Here is a 23,558-nt window from a genome sequence, read left to right as displayed (position 1 = left end):
TTTTGCACTCCAAATCACTGTCACTGATTAATAAATAATCATTTTTAGCTCTGTGGGGGTAGAATTTGGGTGGATATTTTCTTTTCGACATATCCACTAGTGAGTAATGCATTTATTTTAAGTGCCAATAAAAACGTTATACTGCACTTATGTGACACCATTCATTAGTTATTAGAAAAACAAACTCTAAACCATTTGAGCAATGCTATATTTCTTTACCTGTGAATTCAGATTATCTGCTCAATATTTTGTATTAAATTAACAAGTTTTGAATACTGTATAACATTTTTGGAGGGAGAGTAAATGAAGACATTTTCAAGAATGGCACTATCCCTGGACTTATTTCAGTAGACAGTATTTTTCACCTTCTTCTCAACAGATATTTTATAATTGTTTCCATACATTTGCTTCCCTTCTGGTATCTTTCTAACACTGTAATCTTCTTTATTATTTTTCTTTTGTGAGTTTCATGTCTGCTGTTGTATGCTGTCCCTTCTCAACCCCTAATCTTTCTCTTATCTCTAAATTTAGAGATAGAACAGAGGTATCCTAGATTCTAGCCCTGTTGTTTTTAGCTTGTGCATTCTTTGGGTCTTGGTTTCCTCATCTGTAAAACAGATGATCAGTCTGACTAAATTAATCAGAATAATGCCATCCTCAGAAATGGATCTGATTTGGAATTCTTAAAATTAGAACAAAGCTATTAGGGGCTTTATGTACATGAATCAATGCTGAGACAAAACTGAACCCCTCATAAGTGATTTTCCTGTTGAACTCACTTTTAGAGATTTGCTATTATGAGAGTTATTCTTAATACTTGGCTGTTGCCAGCATAATAGTTTTGGGAAACTGACTTATAAAGACATTTTATTTCATTAAACAATCACTGAGTGCTCAGTATGTGCAAGCACTATAACCATATATTACATATTTAATATGAGATCAGAGGTCAGAAAATTTAAATACTTAGGCCAGGCACATAGCTCACACCTATAATCCAATGTTTGGGAGGCAAAGGCAGGAGGATTGCTTGAGGCCAGTAGTTAGAGACCAGCCTGGGCAACAACATAAGCAAGACCCCATCTCTTTGAAAAAAAAAATTAAAAACATTAGCCAGACATGGTGGTGCATGCCTGTAGTCCCAGCTATTCAGGAGGCTGAGCTGGGAAGACTGCTTTAGTCCAGGAGTTCAAGGCTCCAGTGTGCTATGATTGCACCACTGCCCTCCATCCTGGGCAAAAGAGTAAGACCCAATATCTAAAAAAATATATAGAGAGAGAGTTAATATTTTTGCTATTAAGAGAAACAGTAGGATTAGCTTCATTTAAAGATGTAAACTTTTGTAAAAAGAAAAACACATTTTGTTTCATTGGAGAGAGCGGTCAAAGTTTTTTGGTTTTGTTTTTTAACAGTTTTTTTTCAGTTGAGAGTATAGAATAGATTCACTTAATTTTCCATGTAGGAGTAGGGCTAAACCTCAACCTATAACCTTCTACAAAACACTTCTACAAAGAAAACAGCTACAAATGAAAAACTGGCAAAGTTCCCTATGTGTGAAATATTTTAGAAGACATTTAAGCCAGATTTAAACCAACTTCTCATCATGGATTCAAGATTCATTCAATTAAACCAATTTTTGGTGTTGCATATGGAGTTCATAACCCCCATACAGAGTATGAAAACACCTAGAATTTTCAGTGGTAATACTACAATTAACTATATTAACTGTTATGTTGGTGGTAATATTATAATTAACTGTCATATTAATGGTAATATTACAATTAACACACATGGTTAGCTCCGGTGTACCAAGATTGAACTTAAAATATGGAAACAAAAGGTTAGTTATTACGCAAAGTCCTTACATCATTTTCTAAATAAAATAGGAATACCAGCATAAGATGAAAGAAAAATAGTAATTTTTTTCTTAATAAAGTTTTGTATACTGAAGTGAATGTGTGATGTGGCTCCCAAATCTGCCTTTAAGAATAAATGACTTATTTCCAGTGGCTGGAGTACAGTTAACAGACAGCCCCAAGCCCTCAACCTTCTTTGAGAGTTTTCTCTGCCAAAGATAGCTGAGTTCCCTATAGCATTTCCTATTCACAGAAATGACTGGTCAACTTGGGGATAGAAAGACTCCAATTTCAGGGGCCCTCATCCCAACTCAAGACAACTCTGGAAGACAATCCCACTTTAGAACTCCCAGTGGGGATGGCTGAGGCGTTCATTGAGAGGGCATCACACCCCATATTCTCCGTCTGCCTAATCCTATTTCATTGCCTTTCCTTGCACAGGTATTGCTTTCCAGAGCACTTCCCAATGTGTCTCATATACTAATCTCCACCAGGATTTTCTTCCCAGGGAACCCAACTCTGTCACCAACCAGAAGTGCCCTTGAATAGGTCATGAAAAAAAAAAAGATCATTATTAATTATTTTCTATGAAACCTAGTTTCCTAATCCAAAACATAAATATCATCCTGAGCTAGGGTTTTTGTTCAAGTGTTAAATGCAATGTCACAGAAGTTGTAGAGTTTTATAGTTAATGCAGACTTGGAGCCAGATAGATGCGAGTACCAATTTCAGCTCTACCACTTACTAGCTATGTAGCTTTCAGAAAGCTACTTAAGCCCTTCATGTATCTACCATGTCATCTATAAAATAACAATAATTATACTAAAATAACACTTAATTGGACATTTACTATATGCCAGTCATTTAGCTAATGTAATCAAACCTATATTTTAGTAAGCTTATTTAGGCTGGGTGCAGAGGCTCACGCCTGTAATCCCAGCACTTTGGGAGGCTGAGATGGGCAGATGACCCGAGGTTGGGAGTTCGAGACCAGCCTGACCAACATGGAGAAACCCCGTCTCTACTAAAAATACAAAATTAGCTGGGCGTGATATTGCATGCCTGTAATCCCAGCTACTCGGGAGGTTGAGGAGAATTGCTTGAACACAGGAGGCAGAAGTTGCGGTGAGCTGAGATCACACAATTGCACTCCAGCCTGGCCAATGAGAACAAAACTCTGTCTCAAAAATAATAATAATAAGCTTATTTAATAAAATAAATAAGGTTGCTATAAGGATTAAGTGAACTAAACCATATAAATGATTTTCTGCAATACCTGCTACATGGTATAAACTGAATAAATGGTAGTCAGTATAATTTCTATTGTTGTTATTCATAATAAAACATATGTTATAGTGCCTTGCACTGAAAATGATACTCTGTGTGAGAAAAGGAGTCACATTTTTCAAATTGCCATATTTTTGTTTGAAATAAATATTTTCTATAATGTAGTGACATAATTAAAAATACTTAAATTATCTAAACTGGCACAGACATACTCAGAATCCACAAGACAACAGCTAACGGTCAAACAGAGAATAAATTATCCCATAAGACTCCCTTTATTTCCCTTCTTCCTCTTCAACAAACTGTACCTACTCAAATGCAAAGATGTGCAATCAGTTGCAGGTTAGAAGCAGAAACCACTGTCTATAAAGCCAAACTAGTAAACCCTCTTGTGATAATGGAGAGAACTAGAGATTACATTCTTGTTGTTCCATAGATGAAGATTGCTGGCGGTGTGGAAATGTACACGACTCAATCTTGTACATTTCAGATTGTCTACTTGGTACTTATCCTAAAACCTACCTACACTTTCACCTCCCCAAGTCACACAGAGGACCTCATCTTCCTGAAACATTTTATATACCATCATGTGCACCAGAGGTTACTCACCTGAGATATAGATATTTTCTCAGTTTCTTCTTGATTTGAATTCAACTGATTTTAAAAGTATTTACTTACTTCAAGTTTATTTGAAAACTAATACTAAAGACATGGAAAAGCCCAGGTTAATAGAATTGCTAAATAAACTGAAATGTTCTATTTCAAGCATTGGGGCTGTTACTAAATACCTCAAAGCCATAAGATGGAGCCATACACTAAGAACAGTGAGACAGAAAGAACCCTCTTTGTATATATCCTAGAGCAGCTGCACCAGCTCTGGATAGTCTACCTCTGGGCTTCTTAGAGCATGAGAAAAGTAAACCCCTATTTGATTAAGCAACTGTGGCTAAGTTTTCTGTCAGTGTTGCTAAAGACACTCCCAACTAATACGGGGTTTTACTAATGTAGCTTCATTCTATTCTTTACTTTTTCCATCAACTTGTTTTCATATTCATCCGTAAAAAGTGAAGATGTCATTAATTCATGTAACTGCTCTACAGTATGCCATCACATTTTCATCCCATATTTTACCTCTCTATTCCCTCACTGATAAAATTTTGAGTTATTTTTCACTTACTCTTCTCAACAGTATTGTGCTATACATACGTACATGTGTCCTTATGCACAACAAAATTTCTTTAACTATATTTAGCAATGGAATAGCTGGTTGTAGGGCACAAATATTTTCAATTCGTTAACTACTGATGTTGCCAGTTAACTTTCGTTTGCCCCTTCAGAGTCTTCCTTTCTCCATCCTACCCTGCCCTAGGAGGCTGACTCTATGAACTATATCGATGGGCCCTTCAGCTCCTGGTTGGATTTATCCAATGAGGAACCCCAGCAGAATATCTAAGGGAGAGTGCAGTCTAGGTATTTATTCACCAGCTCCGTCCTACAAGATTTCTTGTGCTGTGTCCCTCAACCAAAGAGCGCTGCTCCTCTCAAAGCAAGCTCTACAAGATTTTCCCTTTCTGGATTCTATGAACTTTTACTCCTCCTTGTCCCTTTGGATCTGGAAGTGGTAACAGTTCCTCTGCTCACATCTTCATAGTCTCTTTGTAAATTGAACCTCCTTGAATTATCCTCCATCTGTTTAGGCGAGAGCTTGACTGCATCACCGCTATATTCCTCTTCAAAGAGCCTGTATTAATTTAGACTTACTAGCAGTGCACAAGAGTGTTCACTACCCCCACACTTGCCAACACTGAATATTAACTGACTTAAATTTTCTTCTATCTGATGGATTCAACATAATTGATTTTTTGTTTTATTTTTTACTTTTCTGATTACAAGTGAGATTGAGCATCTCTGTATATGCCCTTTTTCCCCTATAAATTGCTTTTTACTATCATTTGCCTATTTTTTTTTACTGGATTGTCTTTTTCTTGTTGACTTTTGGTACTTTAAATATTTGAAATACTTATCCGTATCTGTTACATATGTTGAAATAGCTGTCATCTGCTGCTTACCTTTTGTCATTGGTGTTTTTTGTTACCCAAACCTTTAACATATCTACCTACATTTTCTTCTGTTTTAAAGTTTTACTTTTCATATTTTGGTCCTTAATGTATCTGAAAATTATTTTTGTGCACAGTATGAAAGTCATCTAATAGCATTTCTTTCCTTATTGTGAGCCAATTTTCACAGCACCATTATTGAATAATCCATCATTTTCCCTTGATTTGAAGTGGGGCTTATTTCCTAATTTCTAATGTACTTGTGGATCTGTTTCTGAATTTTACATTCTATTCCATTCATCTATTTGCTGTCAATATATTAAGACTTTATGAAGAGATGGGGTCTCATTGTGTTACCCAGGCTGGCCTTGAACTCCTAGGCTCAACCAAGCCACCCACCTCAACCTCCTGAGTAGCTGAGACTCCAGGTGCATACTACCATCACCAGTTTATTCTGATAGTCTTGTTCTTTAATACTTTCAGGTTTTCCATGTACATGTTCACATCATCTGCAAATAATAAAAATTTTCTTTATTTCCCTTTCTTGTAATTCATATTTCTTTATTATCATAACATTTTAGAATCTCAATCCCATAGTTCATAATAGTGGTGATAATGGATGTTCGTGTTTTGTAACTTTGAAGATATTTGTAATATTTCATTATTAAATGTGATACATTTGCTGTAAGTCTGTTAGATTCCTTTCAATTATTAAAAAAGTTTTTAGCTGGGCATAGTGGCTCACGCCTGTAATCCCAGCACTTTGGGAGGCCGAGGCAGGTGGATCACCTGAGGTCAGGAGTTCGAGACCAGCCATGGCCAACGTGGTGAAACCCTGTCTCTACTAAAAATACAAAAATTAGCTGGGCGTAGGGCGCCTGTAATCCCAGCTACTCAGGAGGCTGAGACAGGAGAATCACTTGAACCCAAGAGGCAGAGATTGCACTAAGCCAAGATCATGCCACTGCACTCCAGCCTGGGCAACAAGAGTGAAACTTCATCTCAAAAAAAAAAAAAAAAGTTTACTCCTATTGCTCTTATGTAAAAAGTTTTTTTAAAAAAACATAAAATTCATGTCAACTGTTGAATTTTATCAAACATTTTTTTCTGCATATTTTGGAATAATCATATTTTTCCCTTTCAAAAGTATTTATATATTAAATGACATTGACAGATTTTCAATTTTTTTTCCCTGCAGACACTATGGTGTTTTATTGGCAATATATTTTTTTTTTTTTTTTTTTTTTTTTTTTTTTTTTGAGAGGGAGTCTTGCTCTGTCACTCAGGCTGGAGTGCAGTGGCGCCATCTCCGCTCACTGCAAGCTCCGCCTCCCGGGTTCACGCCATTCTCCTGCCTCAGCCTTCGGGGTAGCTTGGGACTACAGGCGCCCGCCACCACGCCCGGCTAATTTTTTTGTATTTTTAGTAGAGACGGGGTTTCACCGTGTTAGCCAGGATGGTCTCGATCTCCTGACCTCGTGATTTGCCCGCCTCGGCCTCCCAAAGTGCTGGAATTACAGGCCTGAGCCACCGCGCCCGGCCGGCAGATATTTTTAAATGTTGAAGTATTCTTGAATTCCTTGACCATGATTTATATACACACATGATGTTATCATATTTTATTTCTTATAGTTGCATCTAGATTCATAAATGATTTTTTTCTTATATTATCTTTATTTGGTTTTGTTTAAATGAGTTCAGGGTCTCTATTTTATAAATCTTACTGAATCTGTAATTCTCCTTTTTTCTTAACAGTTTATGTCTTTGTCATTTTTTCTGTATTCATCTTGTAAGAGACATGTCTATCAAACTTTTCAAAAACTAGCATTTGTTTTTATAGAACCTTTCTAGTGAATCTGTTTCCTATTTCATTACTTTATGTTATTTTTCACTTTCTTCCTTCTGCTTTCCTGAGTTTATTCGGTTGTTCTTTTTCTAACTTAAGACAATGTGCACAACTCATTAGTTTACATTGTTCATCTTTTCTAATGTAAACATTTAAAGCTAGAATTTTTATCTAAATATCACTTTAGCTATATCTCATAAGTTATGCCACAGTCTTCCCAATATTTTACATTCAAAATATTTTATAATTCCTATTATGAATTCTGTTTTGATCAACTAATTTTTAAGAAGCATTTAAAAATTTCTAAATATGCTTTTTAAAAAGTTATCTTGTAACTAATTCCTAGCTTAACTGAGTTTTGGCCTGAAAATGGGGTTTATAAAAGAGCAGTTCTTTGGTTTTTTGCTGAGAATAGTTTTGTAACTTTATTTATTATTAATTTTTATAGGTGCATTATGTCCATTTTAAAAGATTTTGTATTTTCTAATTGCAGAGTACAAGTTTTACATATAAAGCATACAAAACTTTTTGTATTGTTCAAAACTTCTTATAGCCTTACTAATTTTTTTGTCTTCTTTCTCTATCAATATGTAGACTATAAAAATGGTTACAAAATCTTTTCCCACCTGAAATCTATACCCTTGAAATGAGATAGCAGGTCCATCGAAAAAACTGGAATCTCTTCCTCCACCCTTTGAATCCAGGTTGGTCATGTGACCTTTTTCAGCCGGTAGGACATTAGCAAATGTGATGCAAGCAAAGGCTTGAAAAGTGCTTGTGCATTAACATTTGTTTCCTTGCTACTTTTCTGATCTTCTATCACGTGAACAAGGTCCATTAACTTAATAGATAATGGGATAAATATGGCCCAGTTATCTATCACTCCAGTAAACTCATAGACATGTGAGCAAGGCCATCAAACTTGCATGGGCCCAGTGAAGATCAACAGAGGAATTACCCAGATGAACTGTGGGTCAGTTTAAATTGCTGACCCACAATATAATGAGCTAACAAGTGATTGCAGTTTTAAGCATCTAAATTTTGGGGTAGTGTATTACATAACAAAAGCAAACTGATACAGTCAATTACTGAGAAAGATGAGTTAAAATTCTCACTAAGGTAATGGATTTGTCTATTTACCTAGTATTTCTGTTCATTTTTGGTATGAATATTTGAGACTGTATTGTTAGGTGAAATTGAAATTATTGTTGTCTTCCAGGTCAATTTTATCTTTATCATTATATCACCAACCTTTTTATCTCTACTAATGTTTTTGCCTTAACATCTAATTTGTCTGATTCTAAGATAGTTATACTTTCATCCTTTCTGTGTCCTTAAGTTCCGATATCTCTTTGAATAACATATAACTTGGTTTAAAGGGAAATCAATCTACCAATCCCTGTCTTTGAATAGAGACGGAAAGTTCAACTCGTTTACATTTATTTTGATTATTGGTATATTTGCATTTATCTCTAACATCCCTTCTGACTTCCTTTTAAGCTCTTCTCCTTTCCTACTTTCTTTCCACTGAATGTATGGAGTTTGTTTTTTTTATTCCCCCTCCATTTTTTGTGAGATTATAAATTTACATCTTTTTAAAATTCTTTTTAGTGATGATCCTTAAAATTTTAACATAATACCAGATGGACAGTCTAAAGGGAAGTTGTAGCTCTAACTTTTTCCCTTAAAATTAGAAATTGGAAAACTTTAATCATTCTCCTTTCGTCTTCATTAAATTGCTTGGCATTTTTGCTGAAAATGAAGTTGGTCCTATATATGGGTCTATTTTTGCACTCTTATTAGGTTTCGTTTGCCTATTTGACTACCCTTGTGCCATATCACCTTCCCCTAATTATTACAGTTTATAGTAAGTAAGCTTGATATCTCATAATGTAAATCTCCCAAGTTGTTTTTCTCCAAAATTGTGATGACTGTTCTATGCCTATTGTATTTTCATAAAGATTTTAGGATCTGCACCTGAGGAGCCTTATCTGCATTTGTAATTGATTTAGATGACAAGGTCCTGGACTTCAAGCCAATGCCATATTGGAATAAGAATTTAGGGGACTTGGGAGAGAGAGTGGGTTTATTTCGCCCATGTGGAAGGAATGTGAATTGTTGTGTCCAAAGGGAAGACTGTAGAAGACTGTTTTCCAGAGATGGCAACAATAATATTTCCTATTGCCACATGCTCTCCTTTAGTGTTACTTTATTACTCTCCTATCAAGAAGCAGAGTTTATTTCTCACTCTCTTGAATCTGTGCAGGTCCTGGGACTGCTTTGATGAGATTCAGGTGTAGTTCTTAAGTAGTTTGGCAACTTTTACCTCCTCCATCTTGGAGTCCTATGCCAGCTTGTAAGAAATCCAGGCCATGAAGAGGATGACAGCTGCAAGACATAGGAGTTAAAAAACCACATGGGACCTCCAGCCCAGTCAATCGTTCAGATGAATCCAGTCCCAGCTGCAACCCCTGAAATGATATGAAGGATCCCAAGCATGAACCACCAAGCTAAGTCTGGTCAACCTACAGAACTGTGAAAGACAATAATAAATTGATGTTTTGAAGTGCCAAGTTTTGGAGTGGTTTGTTATACAGCAATAGAAAACTGGAACAGTTATATATTTTGTTAGTTTTTAGTGGTTACCCAGGAGATGACAATATGTATTCTTGACTTCTTAGAATCTATATTAAATACAGTTTCAAAATAATGCATTTTTATTCACTTTAAATATTTTCTAACATCCCTTGAGACATCTTTTGTGATCCAAAGATGATTAGAAGTGTATTCCTTAGTTTCCAAGAGTTTAGAGATTTTTCTGTTCCCTTTCTTTTATTGATTTATCATTTAATTCTGTAATGAACGTGAAACCGTTTGAATGATTTTGATTCTTTTAATTTGTCAAGATTTGTTTTATTACCCAGCCTATGATCCATCTTAGTGAATATTTCATATGCACTTGTAAAGAATGTATATTCTGTTGTTGTAGTGGGAGGTGTTGTATAACTGTCAACTAATTTCAATTGGTTGATGGCGTTGTTGAGTTTTTCTGTATCTTCCTGATTTTTCTATTTGTTCTATCAATTACTGAGTGAGGAATGTTGATATCTCTAACTGTAATTGTGCATTTGTCTGTGTTGTCCTTTCAGTTCTGTCAGATTTTTGCTTCATATGTTTTGAAGATCTATTGTTTGGTCTATACACATTTAGGGACAGTATGTCTTCTTGGTGAATTGACCATTTTATCATTATGTCATGTTCCCTCATTATCCTAGCTAACTTTTATTTTGGTTAGATATCTACTTTAATATTGATATATCAACTTTGCCTTTCTTTTAATTAGTGTTTGTGTCATTTATCTTTTTGTGTACTTCTCCTTTTTACCTACCTGTATAATTGTATTTGAAGTGAATGTCTTGTAGACAGCATATACTTGTGTTTTTATCCATTCAGAAAATCTCTGTTTTAGAATTGTTGTGTTTGCATTTTGGTTGAGTATATAATTAGAGTGGACTTGTTAAACAATATGAATGCATGTGGTCAGAGTTTGTAGATTCTGTCAGTTTTCCAAAGTGGCTTTATCACTTTTACTTCAACTAGCAAGAAGTGAGAGTTCCATTTGTTTCATATCTTAACAGTTGGCATTGTCAGATTGATCGATAAAATTTTAGTTATTCTGGTTGGTAGGTGGTAATATCTCATTTCAAACTCAGCTATCACTCTTTTATTTATCTCCTCTCTTCATAGATTGTGGTTTAGTATTAATGACGTCTCATGGTTCTAACTGTGTTACTGCCTTTTTCCTGTTTATACCACTTCTATTTTTTAAGTATCATTTCTATCACCAAATACCACCTATTATTGTTGTTCCTGAATTTTGTGTTTATTATAATAAATACATCAATTTTGAAAAAAACCTGTGTTTTGATCTTGCATATTTTGTATAATTATGGGTATGTTTAGATTTAAGTATATCATGTAATTATTTGTTTTCTATGTGTTATCTTGGTTTTTCAATCCTGTTTCCCCTTTTCTGCCTTCTTAAAGAACTGGAGAGGACTAGAAGAGTCTGTAACTTTTATTCAGCTATTTACCATTTCTCTTGCCTTTCCTTCATATTTTACAGGTTTCCTTTTTATATCATTTCTCTTTTGTCTGAAGAACTTCCTTTAGCAAGTATTGTAGAACAGGTCTACTGACAATGAATTGTCTTTGTTTTCCTTCATCTGAGAATGTCTTTATTTCACTTTCACTAAGGATATTTTCTTTGTATATAGCATTCTGAGATGATGGTTCTTTTTATCAGTGCTTTAAAAAATGTTGTTCCACTTTCTTCTGCTTTCATAATTTGTGATGAAAAATCTAAAGTAATTTAAATCATCATTCCCCTTTGTTCTCCATAAGTAATGCATCATTTGTCTTTGTTTGTTTATAAGACTTTGTCTCTGCCTTTAGTTTTCAGCAATTTTATTTTTATGTATCTCAGCATTAATTTATTTGGAGGTATCCTCTTTGGATTTGCTGAGCTTCTTGAATCTCTAGGTCTATGCCTTTGGCCAAACTTAGTAAGTATTTAACCATTTCTGCAAATATTTTTTGCTGCAGTGGACTGTTTCCCCTCTCTTTCTTGGATTCCAGTGACACAGTGTTGCACCTTGGAGTATTATTCCAGAGATTTCCCAAGGATCTCTTCATTTCTTTTCAATATTTTTTCCTCTGCTGTTAAGATTAGATAACTTCCACTGATCTATTTTCAAGTTCATTCACGTCTTTCTCTGTCATCTCCATTTTGTTATCACCCCTATCCATTGAGATAGAGTTTTCAGTTAATAAATTTTTCAGTTCTGAAATTTCCATGTGTTTCCTCTTTAAATTTTTTGTTTATTTACTGAGACTTTATATTATCCATTTGTATCAAGAGTACTCATCCTTACTTCTTGAAGAATTTTTATAACAGCTGATTTTAGGTCTTTGATAATTTCAACATCTTTGTCATCTAGGCAGTAGTGTCTCTTTACTGTTTTTCTATTCGAGTTGCAATTTTCCTAGTTCTTTGTATGCCAAGTAATTTTTCTTGTATCCTGGACATTCAGAATAGAATGTTAAGAGACTCCGGGTCTTATTTAAATGCTATCTATGTGGAATGTTGATATTCTTGTTTCAACATATGAGCAACCTAATTGAGTTCAGGCCACAATTTCTGACCAGCCTTATGTGGGTTCTGGTTCTGATGTTAGTTCAGTTTTCAAAGGCCTTGTAATGCTATTCATGCCTGTCTCATGTGTAAAACCCATTATCTTGTCTTGGACCTGGATTGTGGTCTATCCCATAGTTCTATTCTGAAAGTTTTTGATATGATCATTAGGGGCAAATCCACGTGTACATAACCTACAGGGTAAGCACAGGACTTCACATATAACTTTATATGATTGCTTTCCCAAGATTCTCATTTCCCCTGACTTCCTAAGTACTTTCTGATTTTCAAGGACTCCTCTTTTTGGTCCTCTAGCCAGAAACTTTGGCTTTAGTCATCTCACTCTGCCATACATTTCCTGTACTACACCCATGTCTACGACCACATGGCAGAAGGAAAGAGGGGGGAGAAAAGCTATGGAATTTCATCTCATCTTTTTGGGAACAGTTTCTCTGGACAGAAAGTTTCCCACTTCTCAGAATTTTAAGCACCAGTGGGCTCTCACTGCTGCTACTGTCACTGCTGCCAACATTGGCATAGGTTTGCCTAGGGGTGTGGGATGTGAAAGAATTAAAAGGGAGGAACCCAGGGAACTTCTCCCACTCACTGTATGTTAGAAATCTCTTTCACACTCCTTTAATCCAGACACCTTTCCTGTATGCCTTTCTGTCCATGCCAGCTCCCACTTCACGGTTTTGCTGCCTTGTGTCCAGGCTGCAGGATAGCAGAAGAAAAGCAAAATGGGAGACTCACCACCATTCAGTAGTACAAAAAATGAGCCCAGATGGAATTATGGAATTGCAAAACAGAATGCGTATTGGGAAAGGTAAATTAATAGATAAATATAAAATAGTATTGACAGTTAAAACAATGATTATAGTATCTTTTAAAGTTTAAAATGTGTAGAAGAAAATATATGACATCATTAACACAAAAACCAGCAGGGGACTCTGATTCTATAATTCCGTCTGGGATCATTGTCCTTCAGCTTAAATAACTGGCTTAATAATTATTAACTCTGCTAATAAGGGATTTTCTTACCTTTTGTTTGAAAGCATCTTTATTTTGTCTTCATTTTTAAGACTCTTTGCAATGACTATAGAATTCCAAGTTGGCAGTATCCTTCCCCACTCCACCTCTTTTTCAAAGATGCCATTCTACCATCTTCTGATTTCAATAGTTTCTATTGAAAAGTCAGCCATATCTTGTGATTTCTCTCCTCAAATTAATGTTTTTCCCCCTCTGGCAACTTTTAATATTTTCTTTTTGCCTTTGTCAGAAATGTATGTGTGATGTGCCTGAACGTAGTTTTCTCTGTATTTAACCTGCTACAAGTTTGTAGGGGTTTTTTGGTTTTTTTGTTTTTGTTTTTTTGAATATGTGGTTTGATTTCTTCCATCAGTTTTGGAAAATTCTCAATGGGTAGTTATTTAAATATTTCTTTAGTCCCATTCTCTCTTCTTCATCTAGATCTTCAATTGCAATTAGGTTAGACCTTTTCACTCTATCATATTTATCTTTTTCTTTTATATATTTTCTATACTTTTAATACTCTCTGTGCATTAATCTGGATATTTAATATTGACCTCTCTTCTGGCTTACTAATCCACTGTTCTGCTGATTATAGATAGATCCTCAACCCATTTATCTAATTCTTAATTGCAGTAACTGCTTCTGTTCTCCTCTCCGTAGTCCTGGATTTTTAGTTAAGTCTTCTGTCTGGATTCCAACTCTCTCTTAAAATTGTCTGTTCTTTTTTTTTTTTTTTAACATTTTTAATTATTTTGGAGTCCCTCTCAGATAAGTCAGAACTCTAAATTACCTGTGGGTCCATTTCTGTTTTCTGTTGTTTTTTTTCCTAGGTTTTGTTTTGTTTGGGGTTTTAAAAAATAATTTTTAATTTGCTGAAAATTTGTGGAGATCCTGAATGATACTATGTTCCTTTAAGGAGGGTGGAGTTGGCCAGATGTGGTGGCTCATGCCTGTAATCCCACCACTTTGGGAGGCCAAGGTGGGCAGATCACCTGAGGTCAGGAGATGAAGACCAGCCTGGCCAACATGTCAAAACCATGTCTCTACTAAAAACTACAAAAATTAGCCAGGTGTGGTGGTGAGCACCTGTCATCCCAGCTACTCGGGAAGCTGAGGCAGGGAGAATTGCTTGAACCAGGGAGGCAGAGGTTGCAGTGAGCTGAGATCATGCCACTGCACTCCAGCCTGGACAACAGAGCAAGACTCTGTCTTAAAAAAAAAAAAAAAAAAAAAAAAAAAAACATGGAGGGTGGAGTTTTTTTTTTGGATAGCAAAAAAAGTACCACTGGAAAATCTTGATCCTGTCTAGGGTTGGCTTTAGACTTCATTCAGGCTGTTCTGTTTTCATTTTGCTCTTATTCATGCAATGTGGTTCTTATTCCTAAGGTTAAGTGAAGAAGAAGAAGCAAGAAAAGAGTTCCACTTCATTTTCAGAGGGTATTTTCCCTGATTATAGATTTCTATGTGGATTTTTTTTTCTTTTAGCATGTTATAGATGTCATTCCATTGTCTTCTGACTTCCATTATTGCTGATTAAAAGCCAGGTGTAATTCATATTCTTGTTCTCCTATATTTAATATATCTTTTTCCTTTGGCTGCTTTAGAGATTTTTCATCTATGGTTTTAAATAGTTTGGTGTGTGCCAGTGTGATATGCTGATTATTTATTCTTTGGGGGATTTTCCACCTTTCTTAGATTGGTAAATTTATGCTTCCCATCATCTGGGCCAAATTTGGGGCATTATTTCCAAAATTTTTTTTTGCCCTATTTTCTTTCTGCTTTCTTTCTGGAATTCCATTTCAGAAAGTACAAATTTTGCAAATTAGATAATTATACTAATGGGGTTTAGAATTTTCATTTCTTTCTTTTGGCTTCCATTTCTCTACTGTGATTCTCTATTTGTTCATTTTCCACTTGTTCATTCATTTTCCTTTAAATACCTGAACATATTTATAATAGTTACTTATTCTTTCCTGCCAATTCCTCCTATATCTGGGCCATGTCAGGATCAGTTTCTATTGACTGCTTTCTCTTCAGTATAGGTCACTTTTGTGTGTTTTTCACTTGTCTATATTTGTTTGTTGGGTTTGTTGGTTGGTTTGTTTAGAAACAGAGTCTTGCTATGTTTCCCTGGGCTGATTTTGAACTCCTGGGCTCAAGTGATCCTCCCTTGTCAGCTTCCCAAGTGGCTGGGACTATAGACGTGCACCATCGTGTCCAGCCTATTAAATTTTTTGTTGTTAATTATCCATTGTAGGGAGTCTGTATCATGTTGTTTTCTTTTAATGGGTGTTGTTTCATTCTTATAAATTTCCCTGGTCCTGTCTGATTTCATATTATTCTTCGTTACAGTTTGTGCTATGGAGAAACAAGATTTTGAATTTTGCTCTAAGACATGCTTTTTCGCCTGATTGTTGCTTTTAAGGCAAGGCCTTTCTAGCATCTCAATTGAATCCCTGAAGTGCTCAATGAGGTCTCGCTGCCCTGCTGCGATGGAACTCCAACGTCTCTCAACAATGCACTACATGCAGCAGGTAATCTGTGTTAGGCCTTGCAGAGTTTTGTCATGTCTATATTCAGCTCAGCTGTTGGCCAAGGACTGGTGGTGAATCTCCATGTAGACTTGTGGGGGAGTCCCTTTTCCATAACTACCTATCTTCAGAAATTTCAGCTGCTTCAACAAACCAAAACTCCAGTCTCTCCCCCCTTAACTGAAACTTCTGCCTTACCTGTGTTCTACCTTCCTACATTCTAGAAAAACGTTTTTCTCTTCAGCAGAAAAACCTGGACAATTACAGGATAGTAGTGGAGCAAACTCAATATGTTTCCCTTCTCTCAAGGATCACAGCCGTGTGGGGCCTACTGTCCAATACCTGAGAAGGAGAGCTACTCAGGTACTTGTTACTCTCTCATGGCTGGAAGCAAAAGATTTTGGTACACTTTAATTTAAAGGCACACTGAGATTTAAATGATTGATACTGTCACTTATCCTTTGGTTAGTGAGTGGCCATCTTAGGAGTTATTGCCTGAAGAAAAAGCCAGTTCAGACTGCAAGACAAATAACTATTTGGTTGAGAAGTAACTCTCCATTTTTAAAGGGTGGAGATGGCTCAGTAGTAAATGAGTTCTCTTACACTGCCCTGGGAGATTAGACAAACAATGGATCTAACTAAGAAAATAGACTGACTCATTTGGCTACAGTGCTATACAGAAGTTATAAGCAAACTAACATTAAGCTCCAGAAACAGAATTGGGTTCTGTATACTGTAAATGAATTTTACAGTCAATTCTGAGATTTCTCATTGAAGAAATCAAAAATCAGATGTTTAAATTAATAAATCTAAAGACACTGTGACCCTTTCTTTCCTTACCTCATCATCTGCTATAGCGAGGCTGAAGTCATATGCAATTTACTTCATTATTTATTAACTCTTCTTTAGGATGGTAGTTTTAATTGTAAAATAAGTAAGGTTTGCTGTAACCTTCTTTCCTCCTAATTTTCTTGAGCATTTCCTAACTATGTCTACTAGTGAACACCTTATCTTCAAAGTGAACGGGTCCATTGAGAGAATAACTACAGACAAGGAGTGAGTAAAGGCCTTCTTGGCACGACAAGAAGTTATGCTGGAGCTAAGTAACGGTTCACAAGTGAAAGGGGTGGAGAATGGGAGGGAAATGGAATCACAGATCTGGAAGAGACAAGTCATTGAGTCCAGACGGCCTCTAGACAGGTCAGGAAGGGGTGTTTGGGTGGACCCTTTTTTCACATCTGGATTTAGCTTCACTCGAACACTTTCAGCCTTTTGCCTTTCACCAAAACCAATTTCTTCTCTGCGAGACATGTGGCACTCCTCCTCCTCCTGCCCCAGGATGAGGTCCTCTGGGGTGGATTTAATTAGTTTTTGGGGATGGTCCATTCCTTTTCCAGGAGGTCTGTTTCAGGTTTAGGTCATTCCATTGGCCTCACCATCAACTGAAGGGCAGGTCTCCTGGCCACTCACTAATTCCCCGGGCGGAGAGGAAAGGCCTGTAAGCTGATGGTCACATTCCATGTACTTCTAACACCCCTTAGCTGTGAGGACACGATGTGCTGAGATGGGTGGAACTTGAGTTGGAGTTTTTAGGTGGTTTCAAATCGTATTCTCCATGAGAGAATCATACAACTGCCTACCTTTCCCAACATACACATCCACACTCCTACTTTATTCACGGTAGAAGTGAAATTTTGGATTTTGGCAATGTTTATGGTTCCTCGGAGCCAACCACCTTTTCTTTCCCAAGTGTCTGGATTTACTTCAAGAAACTGCGGGACAAAGAAGGGTGGAGGTAAGCTTTAGTTTATTCCCCTGCTTCATGGGGGAAGGAGGTTTGTGAGCAGAAGCATGGAGGTACATGAGAGACTTGTTGCTCTCCGGTGCCTATCATACCCTCCCCATGGCCGGCGTGCACACACGGCGAGCAGAAACTCTCCCCCGCCCCGCCGCCTGCCGCCGCATGCACCCTCCCTGCACCTCCCGCCCGACCGACCGACGCAGACCAAGCAGAACTTCCCTGGGTCGCGGCCCAGCGATACGGAGCGGCCCTGGCGAGGAGCCCTCCTCTTCCCGAGTCGTGGGTGGCGCGGTGCTTGTTTCCCTCCCCTCCCTTTCCGGACCCAAACGGGGATGTATCTGGGTCAGCCTGGGAGGGGCCGGACCTGCCAGGGACCAGCGTGGGGGAAGGGGGTGGCGATGACAGCATCTTTCAGGTTTTTGGCGTCTCTGAGCTTCGCCTCGTCCAGCCTCTCACCGCGCTAGTGGCCGGCGAGGGCTGACGCTCTGGCCAGCCCAGGCCCGAGGGTGGGCGGGAGAGAGGGAGAGCCCGTCCTTCCGATCTGGGCGGCACCCCCTCCCCCACGCCCTGCGAACAATTCGCCTCCCACACACACATACAGGCGCACACTCTATTCCCCAGAGCACGCTCCTCGGGCGGGCAGTGAGTCCCTCCACCCCAGGAAAAGAGCAATGGAACAGTTCACGGCCGCCACGAGTTCCTGGTCTTCCTTCCTTTCCGGTGATAAACGGCGCTGCTACAAGCCAGCTACTGCTCAAAATGCTCCACCCGCGGGCCCGAGCCCCTCTCTCTTGGCTGGGCGGGGGCCCAGGTCCAGGACCGAGGGTCCCTTAACCTCCACAAGGCGCACAGGCTGAGCGCCCGGGCGGCGGGAGGTGCAAGGGCGCACACCCCGGGCGAACGCCTGGCTACCTCGGTTCCTCTCTGGGTGATCTTTTGCGCTCCGCAGCTCCGGAGAGGAGCTGGATGTGCGTAAAAACTGCATCTTTCCTGGGTACTTTGGCAGATACTGCTGGGTTAGGTCCCGAGGGTCATGTACCCTCCAAGTTCCCCTCCCTGTGGGCTCTGTATATAAGCCCAGCACCAAGGAATCAAAGCCAACAGGTCATTTCGCTGAGGCCTGGCCCCTCCCTAATCTTGCCCTGCATAGACGCGGCAGCTCCAAATTTACAAGTGCTAGCTCTTCATCCCAGCGTCAGGGAGAGAAGCGAAGCAATGAGTTGAGAATCATCTCTGGATTCTTGTATCCCATGCATAGTAATCTCCTTATCCCCCAGCCCCCTTCCTCGTTGCCCCACATTGCACGCTCAGGGACTTGTTTGCCAGCGGATGGCCTCGGCAATCCGGACCGCGCGCTCCTACAGCCCACGGATGCTCTTTGCCCCAGCTTCCCTAAAGGTGCCTGTATTCGCGTGTGCTCGTAACCATGCTGCCGTGTTCCCCCTTCCCCGCCTCACCTCATCCCCAGACATTTCTTGCCATCATTTCATGCACCCTTGTCTAAAACCCCGCGCTTCTCCCCACCCCCGCCAGGCGCAGCACCCCCTCCCTCGGCTGCGCCCGGAGGGGAGCAGAGCGGACAGGGGCGCGCGGGAGGCGCGCAGAGCTTTCGGGCTGCAGGCGCTCGCCGCGCCTGGGGAATTGGGCTGTGGGCGAGGCGGCCCGGGCTGGCCTTTATCGCTCGCCGGGCCCATCGTTTGAAACTTTATCAGCGAGTCTCGCCACTCGTCGCAGACGCGAGCGGGGGGCGGGGGCGCGGCGAGGCGCCGGCGGCCGTGACGAGGCGCTCCCGGAGCTGAGCGCTTCTGCTCTGGGCACGCATGGCGCCCGCACACGGAGTCTGACCTGATGCAGACGCAAGGGGGTTAATATGAACGCCCCTCTCGGTGGAATCTGGCTCTGGCTCCCTCTGCTCTTGACCTGGCTCACCCCCGAGGTCAACTCTTCATGGTGGTAAGTACACGCGCGCGACCGCGGGGGTATTTTGGAGATCGGAGTGGGGACCTCATTGGCCACATAGACCCTTCCTGGCTGCGTTTCCCCGCGGCCGCAGCAGTCTCGGATTCTGGCCCGAACCCTGGCTACTGCCCTCTTATCGCCCCGTGGTGAGCCCCTTCTCTTTTCCCGGAAGATCATTTCAGCTTTGACAACTCCATAAAACCACATTCCCCCACCAAATGAGAGTTCCGATGTTTGGTTTATTTGGATCCAGCTGAGCGACAGCAAAATCAGCCAATTTCTTATCCTGTTGAGAGACGCGCTAGCCCGGTCTCCAGCTCTAGCACAGACGTGTGTGTGTGTGTGTGTGTGTGTGTGTGTGTGTGTGTGTGTGTGTAAATTCACCTTGAAAACTACAACCGCCTCCCCCGCCCCACCCCCCTCCCAAAACTGCCTCAAGGTAAATCGACGGGCCAATTCAGGCAGTCAGGAGTTGTAGAACCCAAAGCGTGTGATTTTGTATTATTTCCCGTCCTTCCACATTCCAGGTTCACCCCAGTGGGGCGGAAGAACATTTTGCTGCCTCCAGGTAGAGACTATGGCTTTAATGCAAAGCTACAACCCTGGGTCTGTCTCTAAGATGTTACCCTGTTCACAACCGTCCCCGCAAAGAGTAACTTTGCTGCTTTCCTTTGTACTTTGGTCTGCAATTTATTTATTTTTGCATAGTGATGGAATGTTGAACCATAACAGGTCGCTAAAAGTTCCAAAGGCAGATTCCCTCCCCATCTAGAAACTGTTCTTCATCTGCCGACTTTCTGGTCTTGGAAAGAGATAGAGTTGATAGCCCTGTAATTTCCTTGCACCTAAAAGTTTCAGAACAGATATTAAAATATTGATTCAGAGAGACCCGTTATTGTGGGCTAATTTTTAAAGAATCTGGTAAGGGGTCTCAGCTCAATTACAGTCTAGAGCAGGGAAATGTTTAGGAAGACACTGGAGCTCTTCAAAGGAGCAAGGCAATGCGCTGATGGGAAGAGGGGTTCAATTCCTTCCTAAGCCGGCTTTGAACAGGGAGGCGTTTAGCCTTGACATTGCTGACACAGGATCAAAGATTGATTTATCAGACTGACCATTTTTCAATAAAATGACTATTTCTGTTTCCATGGGTGTATAAACATTATTTATTGCTCGGGCTTTTTGTCACATTGTCTCTCAGCTGTCACTTAAATATATTTTTTGGAAGTCACAGCTGTAACGATTTTATGATCATATAAAATAATGAAAATACAAGAAAAAGACATTCTCCTTGTTTGATCGCTTCAAAAGACACCTATGGCAGCTTGGGTTATATAAAAGGTACCTTTCTAAACATTTCACGACTAATAGAGAACATCTGGGTAGAGATGATGATGTAATTTTTTGTTAAAGTTTCTTTTCAAAAAGTACTTTATGGAGCTATAACACTGTTTGATTCTTCCAAACATTTAGTGTCCTTAATAACAATAGAAAGAATTTTTTCCAAAGGATCTTTATAAAAGCCAAAAAGAGCTACAAAATGGAAATGTTTAAAAGGCTCTTCAGTAAGGAAAGAACAGCCTGTCTGTGAGGAGAGTGTAACATCAGATACCAGCAGGTGTTGATTAGACAGATACAGACAGTTCTTAAGACATTCTGTCAAATAAATGGGAACGAAGAGCTTCTAAGGTCAGCTTCCCTCAAAGCCAAGTCCAGACACATTGTGTCACTGAGATCTGAACCTTCTTGAGAAAAGTCTTCCACACATTCTCCCTAAGACACATTGCTTCTTACCCATCATTCATTTCTCCAGATGCCGACCTTGCCTCTGTCCCCCCGCCCAGAGCATCATCTGGTGGACCTAGCTTCATGTCCAACAGAAGTCATCACAGCATTTTGGGGATGACTTCTGCAAGATCACTCACTATGCCTGCCTGCCTTGGCTGTTTCTCCACTACATTAAAAAGTAAAAACCCTTGCTTTCTAATACCACCAGAAGGATAAGGAATTCATATTTGAAAAGTGCTTTGAACTCCTTAGTCTCCCAGGAGCACCGAGTCAGGCCTCTCTGTTCACGTTGCCCTCACCTCTGTGTTGGTTTGTCCCTTATAGGTACATGAGAGCTACAGGTGGCTCCTCCAGGGTGATGTGCGATAATGTGCCAGGCCTGGTGAGCAGCCAGCGGCAGCTGTGTCACCGACATCCAGATGTGATGCGTGCCATTAGCCAGGGCGTGGCCGAGTGGACAGCGGAATGCCAGCACCAGTTCCGCCAGCACCGCTGGAATTGCAACACCCTGGACAGGGATCACAGCCTCTTTGGCAGGGTCCTACTCCGAAGTAAGTCCCCTGCCTTCACCCAGCCCTATGGCTCTCTACTCATGCACAGCTCCCTCACCCTGTCTTCAGAGACCCTGCTTATCTTCTATTGCATTTTCTTCCGTCAGAAGTTTGTTCTGTTGGGCGTCATTGTCCCTGTTTTATAGGTGAGGACTAGAGAAATCAAGGAACATGTCTAGAGGCTTACAAGAGGTGAATTAAAAGGAAGAAGTAGAACCCCAGGTTGTTGTCTTTTCACTCTTTGCTCTGTCCATCCCTTCAATACGACACATCCTCCAGGTTCAGATTTCGTCTCTAAGAGACGAGAGAAGGAGCCACAAGTCTCTTTTGACTGTTTCCTTGTCTTTCTGGGGCTTCCTTCAGAAGAATTTGAGCAGATCATCAGGATAGAATCTTCAAATCTTTTCTCAGCAAAAGATGATCAGCATTGCAAAAACACCACGTAAGTGTTATTAAGAAGCAGAGACAAATCTCTACTCACCACTTTTCACCTTCCATTCAGCTACTCAGCCTTGAGTCACTCTGTGACTAAATTCAACATTTTTCCTCCCAACAGATTGTAAATTCTTTAAGAGCAGAAACTAACCTATATTCCCTGTACCTTGCTTGGTGCCTTGTGTATTGCGGGCCCTGTCCATTCATTATGATGAATGAGTGAATAAACTTGTAGTGGGTACTTATTATTTTCCAGTTACATTTTAAGCAATAAGGATAGCTATGGGGGATAGAGGTGGGAAACATGAATCCATAGAGGTTTTTTCTTCCTTAACAGGAACCTTAAACATGTTCTAATTACGTAGCAAACTTCTTAAAAGTTCTGAATATGGAAAGTAGCTTGCTAGCTAATGCAAAATTAAAGAAAATTAATTGAAAATCATATTTTATTTTCAAATAATGCCCATCTGCTAACCTGGCATTATTAGCATTCTCCAAGAACTACCACAGCCCATTTGCTATTAGAAAATCTGACTGATAACACAGCAGTTTATGTGCAAACCCCCAAAATAGGAAACTTTATACTTGTTTTTTGCCTACCCCCCCCCAATTCCTAAGAAAATCATCCGGAATGTGCACTTGGTAATGCTTAACAGAGGGTGTTTCTATCATGTAATCATCACAGCCCTAGGGTTTTATGAGGCCAAATGCATAACTGAATGTCTCTAAAATCCCCCAAGGGCGTAGTACTCTCATTCTTAGAGTATCCCTAAAGTTAATTTACTGCAATATTCTGCAATTTTATTCTCTAGTTTAAGAACTATATTCTTCTGCATTCCTTTTGGAGTTTCGATATGACATCGCAAATTTTTGAAAGGTTAATAATAAATTTCAGCTCCATGGAATTTTAAGACTTCACCTAGATTATCTCACAGTGAATCAATTAAAGAAACTGGACCTTGTCAAAGAGAGTTTGCAAATATCTAGAACAAGTAATCTTTGGATAGATTATGCATGGCTCTCAGTGTTTAAAACGTATCAGGATTTTTTTCAAAGTGCTTACAACCACTTTGCAATGATTTCAAATTAGATATGCATCTCATTTATAATGTGATCATCTCTGGATGTATTAAGGTGTCTACATCTTTGAATAAAACCTTTAGATCACATATCAAAGGAAGCAATATTGACCAGTGATCCTAAAGAAAATATATCCATCAAAGC

General features: G+C 39.4%; 1 protein-coding gene across 1 annotated transcript in view; it reads left to right on the top strand.

The window, feature by feature from the left end:
• Nucleotides 1–19,173: 19,173 nt before the first annotated feature.
• The window catches only part of WNT2 (Wnt family member 2), a 46,016-nt gene continuing 41,631 nt past the window's right edge, over nt 19,174–23,558 (top strand). The window contains 2 exon segments of the mRNA NM_001168687.1: nt 19,174–19,557; nt 21,673–21,899. Coding sequence (NP_001162158.1) covers nt 19,475–19,557; nt 21,673–21,899 — 310 coding nt within the window. The 5' untranslated portion in view covers nt 19,174–19,474.

Source organism: Macaca mulatta, chromosome 3 (genome assembly GCF_049350105.2).
Source record: "Macaca mulatta isolate MMU2019108-1 chromosome 3, T2T-MMU8v2.0, whole genome shotgun sequence".
Taxonomy (NCBI): Eukaryota; Metazoa; Chordata; class Mammalia; order Primates; family Cercopithecidae; genus Macaca; species Macaca mulatta.
Note: the sequence above shows the minus strand (reverse complement) of the source record. Positions and strands in the feature narration are given on the sequence as shown.